Source organism: Emys orbicularis, chromosome 18 (assembly GCF_028017835.1).
Source record: "Emys orbicularis isolate rEmyOrb1 chromosome 18, rEmyOrb1.hap1, whole genome shotgun sequence".
In the NCBI taxonomy this organism is placed as follows: Eukaryota; Metazoa; Chordata; order Testudines; family Emydidae; genus Emys; species Emys orbicularis.
In genome coordinates, this window is record NC_088700.1 from 11,101,185 (window position 1) to 11,113,154 (window position 11,970).

The window sequence follows — 11,970 nt, forward strand, 5'->3', positions numbered from 1 at the left end:
CTTGCCTTCAGCCAGCCAACATTGCAAGTTTTCTTCCCACCAAGATGCTGTTCTGGGAATGGAGGCCACAAGCTGTGAACGAGGCGGCGGATGTTGGTAAATCATGGGAGATGCCCTGGGACACGCAGTGTTTTGTGGAGCTGACGTTCAGCTCTTGGATTGCCCCAAGATATTGAAGCAACGCGGCGGTCAGCCCTGTGGAGCTTGCTCACTTGTCTTGCAGTCCCCTGGGGCTGGATGAGGCAGGTGGGTTGCTTCCGTGCTGGCTTTGGGGCAGCATCTAAGTTGTTGCAGTGGTGCTGCTGGTTGGCTGGGCCTGGCACAATACCCCGCAATCACTGCACTTGAGGAAGAGAATGAAATATAATCCCAGGGGCTGGACAAGCATACACCTGTGCTGCACAGTATCTGATGGCAGAAAACATGGCAGCTCAGACACCCTCTGATTTCCATGCCATGTTGCGGTATCACGGCACTTCTCTTAGCCCACGACTAGGTGCTTGCCCTGCTGCCCCAGGTGCTGCTGACTGTGGTGGTGAGCTGTTAACGTGATGCAGCCTGTTGTCTGTGGGGTACTCTATCATAGATAAAGGACCACCACTACATAGATGACCCAGCTGATGCACACGAACACTCCAAAGAGCAGGCTGAAGAGAACCAGGGATCGGGCTTTTTTGGATGCTAACTTGGCTTGGATCAGGTCTCCTCTGTTCAGGGCTGCTCGTGTCTAGGGTTGGGGGAGAGAATGTGAACAATGAGAAGAGATATGCAAGTTCCTTGCACTTCAAAGACAGTTCTGAGGCCTCCCAAACAGAGGGCCCTGTTTCCCTGTAAAGAGCTTTAAGCATATCTGATAAAAACCAAAGGCACTAACTGTGACTAATGAAGAGGAAAAGGGATGAAATTTCAGACCATCTAAGGCTCTGACTATGGATCCATGCAGAAAACCAGCAAGCACGGTCAGCACCCTTCGCAAAAGCCCTTTTGTTGATCAGAAAGAGCATTGGTCATCTATCCAGAAAGTGCAGCAATATGCACCAGGCTGTCTTTCAACCACCAGCTTATTCACCCTGTCAGACACACAGGAGTACATCGTCTGGCCATAGTGCCCCATGTACAGATGTGTATGAACTAAGCAGCCATAGGATGACCAGGGCATTATCTTATTTCCAGAGCTCTGGGCTAAGTCCAGAGCTTTACTTCATAGACTGCAATCAGCATTGGGAATTCTCTGCCCTATGAGGTACTTGCAGAATCCATGTTACTAGGATTCAAGGAGGAAATAGACAATTAGTTGGGACTCCCAGTATAAATGGGAATTGGAAGTTTAACCATGGAGCTGGGTAGTCACATGCACCATGCTGAACTGATCACCAGATCTGGAGAGGAAGGGAATTCTTCCTGCCTTCCCTTATTCCAAGTATGTGGTGACAGGGGCCTCATTGACCCGTCCTTTAGGGCGTTAAGCAGAGCTTTCTTAGGATCATGTGAGCATATCCTTACAGCTGAGAATGTCCCTTGTATAAAGTGGGGACATGGGGAAAGTATCCCACTGAAATGAACATGCAACTGGAGTGCTTCTATCAGTGCTGCCAGTTGTTCAGTGTAACCAACCACGTCCCTAACTAGGTGAATAAACTATATTAAGCACAGGGACCCCTCATCCCTCCTCCAACCAAGTTCAGAGAGCCCAGGCCACAGGAAGGAAAGGGCACGTCCTACCTCATGGGAGTAGACAAGGGCGATCACCCCTGTCAATAAGCAGCAGAAAATCGTCACCAGCACCGACTCCACCATATAATCTTTGGGCGGGCGCCTCCTGTCTGCCGCTCCTGGAAGCCTGCTGGCAGGAAGCCCGTTGTACTGCAACACAGAGCAAAGGGTTCTGGTAATTTTTGGACACCTGCAACATGGAGAGAGGGATCCCAGGACAAAGGGTCACTGCCTTGGGTATCCCTCTGCCGTGGAATTGCTGGAGTTGCCGATAGGAGAGGACCCATGTAGGTCAACCCACCCCCTCTGAGGGATTGCGCCTTATGCTATTTATTTCTCTGTCTACCAGTGCATTGTCCACTCTGGATTTCCAGGTCTCACGCCTTGGGGCTTCCACCATTTCCTTTGGGAGGCAATTCTGCACCGTCCTTTTCTAGGACTCTGTGCAATGTACAGACCTGCCTGTTTACATACCCTTGCCATCTGCTGGCTTCCCCTTCTGACCCAGCTGCTGGAGGCTGAGCTGGGACTAGCCTACAAGTTGCTGAGTCCATGCAGTCGCTTTGCACTGCATGTGCTCAAGGCTGGCCCAGCTGTCTGCCTTGGGCAGTATATGGAGTCTCTGCCTTCTCCTTCCCCCCAAAGTCCACACATTGGTGAAAGATTGGCCCCAGGCAGGAAGCTCATGCACGGGATGCGACAGCCTAGGTAACTAATCTGTAGTGTCGCTGGTAACCGGTGAGAGAGAATGGGGGGGACTGCAGGATAGGGACGAACATTACACTCAACAGTAATGAGATGTGCTACCGTGGTTACATACAATAGTGTATGGGAAGGAGCCAGGAGGAAAATTCTGCTGCGAAGGTCCTGGCTGGTACATGATGGGCACTTGTCCTGAGATGGCCTGGAAAGGTGGGTACATCAAGTGAGCAGTCTTTGGGTCTGGAGGAGAATAGGGTGGAGGATCCCCAACAAAGCTTGTGTTGGTGACTCCCGAAGTGCACTTGGGTTCTTGCCCATCACGTGCAGGGAGATTGGGCTCAACCGCGGTGCTTGTGAGTCCAGGAGACGATGTACTTCCAGTGCAGCCCTGCTGCTCCAGGCCTGTAATCCCTCCTCCGCTGTGGTCTGGAGTGGCAACCCAGGCTGGCCCCATCGCTCCTTCCATGCTGGCATTGCCTCCCTCCGGGGGCTCGCAGCTCCTCAGTCCCTCGGTCGAGGCGCGGGAGAGGTCACCTTCCATCTCTGGCCCTTTGAAGAAATTGCAGCAAAGGTTAAAGTGGGTGACAGGCACTTGCTGATATTGTTGCTTTGAGGAAGTGAAGATTCCTCATTCCAAAGTGCTCAGACAAACGGGAAATGCCTCTGCAAACTAATGTGACTCACACGAAGAACGGCTCTACATGGAGCTGGGCAGCCAAAACAGCTCATCCTCACTTCCATGCTGTGGGCTTCCTGGATCCCTTCCACAGACAGGCTCAGCCAAAGAAGAGCCACCCTTGAACTGACCCAGACTGTTAGTTGGCAGCGGGACAAAGGGCAGCCAGCTTTTTCCCCCATTAGCTTTGTTTTTCTCCTGTGCCACAAGCAGCTATGCTGAGATATTGTGGGGGCGCTGGGAGACCAGAAGCAGCAAGCCCCAGAAATCTCATGACCTGTTGTTCTCTGGAGGTTTCCAGCTCAATCCTATTGGCCCAGGAGAGGGGCTTATTCAAATCTCAGAACCTCTAGAGACCTGGCTGGGCATAGTATTCTTGCCGCCTAGTTAAAGTAGTATGGGCTGGATGAATGGACTGTAAGGTGGATAGAAAGCTGGCTAGATCGTCGGGCTCAACGGGTAGTGATCAATGGCTCCATGTCTAGTTGGCAGCCGGTTTCAAGCGGAGTGCCCCAAGGGTCGGTCCTTGGGCCAGTTTTGTTTAATATCTTTATTAATGATCTGGAGGATGGTGTGGACTGCACTCTCAGCAAGTTTGCAGATGACACTAAACTGGGAGGCGTGGTAGATACGCTGGAGGGTAGGGATCAGATACAGAGGGACCTAGACAAATTAGAGGATTGGGCCAAAAAAAAACCTGATGAGGTTCAACAAGGACAAGTGCAGAGTCCTGCACTTAGGATGGAAGAATCCTATGCACTGCTACAGACTAGGGACCGAATGGCTAGGTAGCAGTTCTGCAGAAAAGGACCTAGGGGTCACAGTGGACAAGAAGCTGGATATGAGTCAACAGTGTGCTCTTGTTGCCAAGAAGGCTAATGGCATTTTGGGCTGTATAAGTAGGGGCATTGCCAGCAGATCGAGGAACGTGATCGTTCCCCTTTATTCGACATTGGTGAGGCCTCATCTGGAGTACTGTGTCCAGTTTTGGGCCCCACACTACAAGAAGGATGTGGAAATATTGGAAAGAGTCCAGCGGAGGGCAACAAAAATGATTAGGGGTCTGGAGCACATGACTTATGAGGAGAGGCTGAGGGAACTGTGATTGTTTAGTCTCCAGAAGAGAAGAATGAGGGGGGATTTGATAGCTGCTTTCAATTACCTGACGGGGGATTCCAAAGAAGATGGAGCTCGGCTGTTCTCAGTGGTGGCAGATGACAGAACAAGGAGCAATGGTCTCAAGTTGCAGTGGGGGAGGTCTAGGTTGGATATTAGGAAACACTATTTCACTAGGAGCGTGGTGAAGCACTGGAATGCTTTACCTAGGGAGGTGGTGGAATCTCCTTCCTTGGAGGTTTTTAAGGCCCGGCTTGACAAAGCCCTGGCTGGGATGATTTAGTTGGGAATTGGTCCTGCTTTGCGCAGGGGGTTGGACTAGATGACCTCCTGAGGTCCCTTCCAACCCTGATATTCTATGATTCTATGACAATGACTTCTGCTTTTACCCAGTACTCATGAATCAGCCCAAAGCATTAGAATTCCAGTCAACATGGTGTTTGTGTACCTGTCTCACAGGCCAAGTGAATAGCTAAGACAGAGGTGGCTGTTACAACGCTGTAAATCTCTATGTACTTTAGAACAGAAGAATTTCAATGTAATTGCACCTCATTCGCTCCTTGAACTGAGCATCGGCCTGTTGTTTTCAAGGGCTCTGCTGATGTAGAGTTTATTTCATATCAGATCTGTTGTTTAATCACTGCTTGGTGGCCTTACTGCCTTTTTTCCTCTGCCCTGTTTTTTTGTTGAAGGCTTGCTAACGGCTGCCTGGCTCTGCATACTAGGGGATGTTTGCTTTTTAATAGGAAATAAACCCAGGCTCTTCTTGGAGAGGGGAGAAGAAGGGAGTTCACGAAACAAAAAAATTCTGTGTCTTTTTGGAAACTGTTATCATAGCATGTTGATATGTGAAATTAAAAGTGCTGTTGAAAACATGATGGGGTTATTTACGTGTCTCAGCACAGAAACTTGCATGACTTCATGTATATGATCTACATACATGGGGACAACATGTTATGGTGGTTTGTAATATTACTGGGGGAGGGGGGGAGAATCCAATTAACATATTGTACCAAAAAATCCAATGTGTCCATACCATCCTGGACAACTCCATCAGCTGCCATTGTGCACCAAATCTCCGTTCATGGTGATTTTTCAAGCCGGCAGAAGCAGAGTGGTGCTCTGTAGCTATGCAACTGCCACGGCCACTTTCTCTGTGTAGTGCACCTTTTCGATTTGGAAGGACTCTGCCTACGTACAAAGACAGCTGCCCTTTGACTCTGAGGGGCTGCAGCTTGTTGCACAGGAGACTCACACACTGTGCTCTCTCCTGCAGTGTTTGCCTTTGTACCTGTTGCTTTTCTTTAAATGGACATAAATTATTGCACTTCGCATCTACATTAATTGCTAACGCTTACCATATTTAACGCTTTTATAAATGGAATGCACTGCACAAATAATTCCCATAATGCCCCTATGCTGTGGGTAGATAAGTATTCTTTATCTTCATTTTATACGTGGGGAAGCTGCTACAGCAAGGCGAGGTAGCTTATGCAAGGCCACGTGGTGAGTCAGTCACATATCCGGTAAGATCACTACAATTTGGGGCTTGCTGATTAGAATCTGTAAATCTCCTTTCCCCCATTCTAGCAGAAGGGCGTCTGCAATAATAATGCTCCTCCCCATAAGCAAATGCCTGAAAAAGGAAGACCTGACAGAGCAAAAGCCTTCTCACTGGCTGCTCTGGAGTGCAATGGTCCAAGGTACAATGCGTTGGACTATTGAAATGTGGCTGTGGGCCCAGCTGCAGCTGGTGGTTTCTGAGAGCACAGCTGGGCATGTGACACTTTAAAATGAGGCTATGTTGTTGAAGGGAATCTGGGACTCCTGGATTCTATTCCCTGCTCTGCGACTGACTTTGCTGCGACTCTGTGGGTTTCTAGTCTTCATGGCCTTTGGTATCTCAAGACAAGAATTAAGTTTGAGTTTCGCTGTGGGCGGGCTGAGTCTCAGGTGAGCGGGGTTGTATGCCACTGATCTTCCAGGGGTGTGGGAAGGGATCTAGAGGAGGAAGAAAACTTGCTGGCCAGTATGTCACTGCTGCTGTTAAGGGGAGGTCTATGCTAAGGGCATGTCTGGCATTGTGTTCTCAAAGAGAGAAGACATGAACTCATCCCGTGTGACACTGGGCAAGTTGCACCCTCTCTGTGCCTTGGTTTCTCCATTCTTAAAATGGGGGGAATGATCTCTTACTTGGCTGGGGGTCAGGGAGGTGACAGGTTGGTGACACACTTTGAGATCTCTGGAAGAAGGGTGCTATATGTGTACAAAATACCATCACTATCTGAATAATCCCCTGCAGGAAATTCTCCATCAGCTGGAAGCCCCTAGATTCCCATCTTGGATGCCTGGGATTCCAGACAACATAATGAGAATTAAACCAAACCAAGGCAGGCACATACCCTGAGGCTGCTGCCTGCCTGCCTCCCTCCCTCCCTAATGGCTGCCAGCACAATACAGCAGCCTCTTGACAGGTTGTAATGCAGGGCGTCAATCTCAGCTATGGCAGAAGAACCCGGCTTCCACTCTTAGCAGGACATGCAGCCGCTGGAGCATGTCTAAGTGGGGCGCTCTCACCTGAAGCTGGGACCTGCCAAGGGGAGCGAAAGGCCCAGCACCTGTCCAAACTGGGCCACCTCCCCACTGTGAAATCCTAACTGGGCCTTGGCTCAGGTTTCAGGCTTTAGAGTTGATTGCTGGTTTGTGCTGAGAGTGAGCGTCTGCTCCTGCTGCACTTCAGCAGGAGGGACCTGGGCAGAACCACCCACCCTCATTGCTTTGGGTCAAGACCGAAATGACCCTTCCTGCCCCAGGGGCCTGCGAGTGCAGTGAAATGTCTTGAATATGGCCCTGACTCTGTAAGAAATTCTACATTGAATATTAAAGCCCTAGAGGGCCTAGAACCGCCCTCCATAGCACGCAGAATTTTTTTAGGCCTTGCCCAATTTCTGTGGCCTGGTCAAGCAGGATAAACCCTTGTCCCAGCTGACTGGACATCCCCACGCACGCTCGGCTCTCCGTCGGGGTATTTCATGCTCGGTATCTCCCATAACATAAACCACAGCCGTCCTGCGGTTCAGCCACTGTAAACACCACGTGCTGGGCCGATAAGAAGAAATAAATAAAAGAGCTGAGGTAGGCTAACATCTGGCCTGACGGGGGAGGTTTGTCAGAGCCCCGTGGAGTAGCTGTTACTAGGCCAAAGTGTAGGCGCTCACCAGATTTGGTGTCGGTACCAGAGGCCAACAAACATCCATGGCTCCTCCTGAAGGGGGAAGTATCCCAAGGCTGGGTGTGTTCTGCAGAGTGACAGGTCAGCTGCCTGAGCACGGCAGAGTAGGGAGCACCCCTGGATGGCTGCGAGGCCCGTCCAGCTGTAGCTTCTATCTTAAATTCCTTTGCTAAGAGAGAACCTACTCCAGGGCTTTTGACTCTCCCCTCTGGAGAAGAGCAACTGCAAGAAATCCAAGTAACATCCAGCCCTTCGTTAGTGGTTTATATTGCTAGGTTTGTGTGTGAATATTCCCCCTCGTCCAGACCTCTGCGACCCAAGGTAGCAATGACTCTCCTTCCTACATGGAGATACCGAAACAAGGAGGCTACATGACTTGCCCAAGGTCAGTGCTTGAGTCAGTGTCAAAGTTAGGACTAGCCCTCAGGAGTCAGACTATTAATTGAAAACAAACAATGCCAAAATGAGACACAGGGATACACACACGCCTGCCTGCCAGCCACCCACCCCCGCTCTTCTCTGGAACTAGAACTGTGGGGAAAATGGATTTTTTGGTTCACAGGCAGTTTTGAAAAATCAGAGAAAAAAATCATTTTGGGTCAACCCAAAAGTGAAATTTTTCAGTTCAGCAAATCGAAAAGTAAATAAATACATTTAGCTCAGTTGGAGTCGAGCTAAATGTTTTGTTTCAATTTTGAGCTCCCCCTCCCCTTTTTAAATGAAAGAAATAATGGTAATTTTAAAAAGAAGGTGTTTCCAATCAAAAAGTCAAAATGTTTTGTTTCAAAATTGACAAAAAATGTTTTGACTTTTGCAGATCTTTTTTTTTATCAGCTAAAATAATTTGCCAACATCAACATGAATTCGTGAAATGTGTCAATTGACTTGAATCTCCCCCCGCCTCCCAGAGGAAAAAAGTTATATTTGCTCAATCTGTATGTGTCCTCTGGTCTTTGAGTGAGCTCCTTGGGACCCTCCCTCAATGAGACCCAGCAGTAGAGCGCCCCCAACACCCAGCTGTGCCAGGGAAGGAATCGGTCGCTTATGCTGACTTCTCCATTCAGGCCCTCTGTGGGAAGCGTGATGCTCTGGCAGCAAGACCATGTGCATCCCTCATGGCAAGTGGGCTGGTCCAAGCCGCAGAACAGCTGTATATAGGGCAATCCTCGGATGGTACTGCAGGGAGACACAGCATCCTTATCCTATGCACACCTTACAGCAGTCTGGCTACTGCAGAGGCTGCACCTGTGTACATGGCTGCACTGTGATCCTGGCATTGGGATGTCCCTGGGCCTGCTCCTCGGCAGCTGGCCTTAATATTGATGTTCAGCGCCACACAGGGATGGATTCAATGAAATCCAGTGAAATTCAGGGGTTCCCCAGGAGAGCAGCTGGAACCCAGCTGTCTCAACTGAGTTTTGCTCTGAGGTTGTGACATTTGTTCAAACCCGGAACTCAAAGCAAAACTCGGGGGGGAACTCCATATGCTCCAAACCAGCTAGACCTCTGCCTGATTCCCACTCGGCTTACCAGCTGCCTCATGGATACACTTGCTCACGTGTCCCCATGCCCACGACCCACCAGGTGGCTGAAGAGCCATCTACAAACAGCCTATGCTTGAAGCTGCAGTGCCTTGAGGCTCCATATAGGCGTGGGGGAGAAAGAACCTGTTTGAGTTGCTCTCCTATCTAGCATCAATCCTTGGGGCAGATTTTCCTCTTGGAAACTAGGCATTGGGTTTTGGCTGCAATTCCTGAAGGAGTGAATTGCCTGCATGCTGTTTGTGACCACCTTTGTCCAAGGACTGGTGTATGTAGTGTAAATACCCAGATTCCATGCCACTGGTTTCTCCTGTTAGGAAACTGACTGGCAACGCCCTGATATCTGCTGCAGCTTGACAGTGTGAGAATTCACTCCCCCTCTTTGGTGACTGGGAGCTCCCAGCCACATGGAAACTCTCCCAAACACGCAGACCAACTTCCTCCTTCCCCCAAAAACACTGTGCATCAGTGAATCAGAAAAGAGCTCTGGCAGCTGGTACCAGGCTCTAATGTGCTAATCTCCAGAGGGGGTTTCTCTTTACATGAATTAATAATGGTAAGAGGTAACATGCTCTGAGCCCCGTCTGGAAACGTGGAATTCCTGAGTTTCAATCCTGGCTCTGATGCTGACTTGCTGTATGACCTTGAGTCAGTCACCAAACTCCTCCTGTGCCTCAGTTTCCCGATCTGTGGCAGGGAGATTATGGTATTTTCTTGGCTTATGTATAACTCTTGGTAGACCCTAGTTTGCTACAAACTGCACAGACTACAGGGGTCTCCCACCTCGAAACACAACCAAATGCAGTTGAACGGGGCCTTACAGAGCTGAGCACTTGCCTTAGAGCCAACCCAGTGTACGAAGAGCAATGTCCAGGCATCATTTACTCCGCCCAAAAGAAAGGAAAGTTCACGTTACCTGAATCAGTGGTCGTGCCTCTCTCTTCTTAGTCGGTTTCACTCCAGACCATGCTGGTGAGCGACCCAAAGCAGAACAAAGATTCCCTTTCAGTGGGATCAGCTGTTCTTAGGAAACTCTATTGAGCTATCTACGCTCCTGATCTAGAGAGAGAGTCCTCTTCCTGCATTTCCCTGGGGAGTGACTGTCCCGAGAACTAAGCCGTGTGCCTCCTTCCCTGCTCGGATTCAGTTTCCTGGGGCTGAGCTGAGCTTTATTAATAATTGACGAGCTTGTTTGCAGATGACTGTGTACTCAAGGGCAGCGGCAGCTCCCGTGCCATGGTGTTCCCAGCCAGGCCAGGCAGTACCAGTATCTCCCTGCTCCTGAGGGCGGGGTGGAGGGGGGGGGGGATGAAGGCCAGATGCAGTGAGACCGGCCTTCCCTATCTACCCTGGCAGAGTGAGCATAAGCCTGTCAGAGCCTGCTCCAGATAAGGGGATACAATAGAGGGGGAGGGACACCCCCAAACAGGCCACGAAGCCCTTTGAACTGTAAATACCTGTTGGAGCCAAATCATACTAAATAACTGTGACTGGGAGCCAGGGCTGGTGTTTCCTTGGCTTTTAGACCTGGAATGGGGTGGTGTCGCTGCCTTGAGGAAGGGAAGGGGGGCTTCTGCCTGAGGGCACTTCAGAGGAGGGACTATCTTTTAAAAAACCCAATCTCCCCCATTTGGACAAAAGAATCACCTTAAATCAGCCCCTTGCATTAGTGTGAAATGTGTCTGGGAAAGGGGGCTTTTTACACAATCCAGGTTGGTATGTTCCCTATTCAGTCAGGAAGCAGGCCACTCTCTTCGTCTTTACTAAGCAGTGAACTGGTGGTGAGAACATTGAGTAGTGTTGCTGTGAGCTGTTAAACTGCCACTATGTTCCACCCCAGAGATGGCTGTGTTTCCATGGTGTGTGAAGTGAGCCCTTTTATATACAGTTTATAAAATGCTCTTAGAACTGTCTGGGTGAAAGCCATTGGAGCAGTAAAGCCTGTTGTCATTAATTTTGTGTTTCCCATTAGCCGTTTAATGAAAAACAATAAATTGGAGAAATAGATGATGATTAAAAAAAATCAGCCATAAGAGAATATTAACAAATGAATAGATTCAGCAAGACAAGAGCCAAAGAAAAAAGACAGACCGAATATCTTGTGTTGTAGCCTCTCCCTGCTCTCGGGGGAGGGGACTATTGTCTGTCATGGGCTCGATCCTGCAAATCAGTAACTTTACTGACATAGTCAATCCCAGTGACTCCAATGGGACTACTCACCAAAGTAAAGTTACTCACGTGTGTGTTTGCAGGACTGTAATCTCTTTGGGACAGGAGCCTGTCCTTTCCATTTGTAAAGTGTTCGCCTGGCGTGAAGCCCTGTATAACATCACGATACAGATCCCCACAACTAGTAAATATTTGGGGAGTGCACTGGGGAGAATCTGTTAGTTTCCAAGTGGCAGCTGCTGCCACTCAGTCAATGAACAAACGTGAGATGAACTTGTCTTCTCTCTTCACTAAGCACCCTAGAGTACTTGGGGATCACGTGGCTTCTAGGAGCCACCATCTTTCATTTCCAGGCAGCCCTCACTGAACTGCAGCCACCTCTGGGGTGGAATACAGCTGCTATTTTTTTTTAACAGAGCACAGCAATGCTACATGGATGGCAGTTGTGGCCGAGCTGGCATGGGTGGACACCGATTTGGGGCCTGTGTAGAGTTGGAGGAGCTCCTCTTCCAACCCCAGACAAGCAGCGATGCTTGAAATTTTTCAAATGAAGTTCATTTGGTCAGAAATGGCTTTTTTGTTGCAAAAAAAGTTTTTTTTTGTGAAAAGTTGCCTGTTATTTTTTGTGGGGGAAAAAAAATCATGCCTTCCCCACAACATTTCATCCATTAAAACATTTTACCAAAACCTGGCGTTCTCTAAAGTTTCGGTGACGTCTTCAGTAAAAGTGCTGCAAAGAGCAAAACTTGGGAAATTGTAAAAGGGGAGGGAGACTCAAACTGGATCTGTTTCAAGCCCTTTGAAGTTAAAACAACTTGGTC

At 49.2% G+C, this 11,970-nt stretch overlaps 1 protein-coding gene across 1 annotated transcript; it reads right to left on the reverse strand.

Moving 5' to 3' along the window:
* Positions 1-580: 580 nt before the first annotated feature.
* Positions 581-10,218, reverse strand: PRRT1B (proline rich transmembrane protein 1B). The gene is made up of 5 exons (XM_065418982.1): positions 10,191-10,218; positions 9,897-9,923; positions 2,534-2,964; positions 1,723-1,863; positions 581-727 (listed from the first exon to the last, which is right to left on the reverse strand). Exons 1-5 carry the CDS (start codon positions 10,216-10,218, stop codon positions 581-583), a joined length of 774 nt encoding a protein of 257 aa, XP_065275054.1.
* Between the last annotated feature and the right edge of the window lie 1,752 nt (positions 10,219-11,970).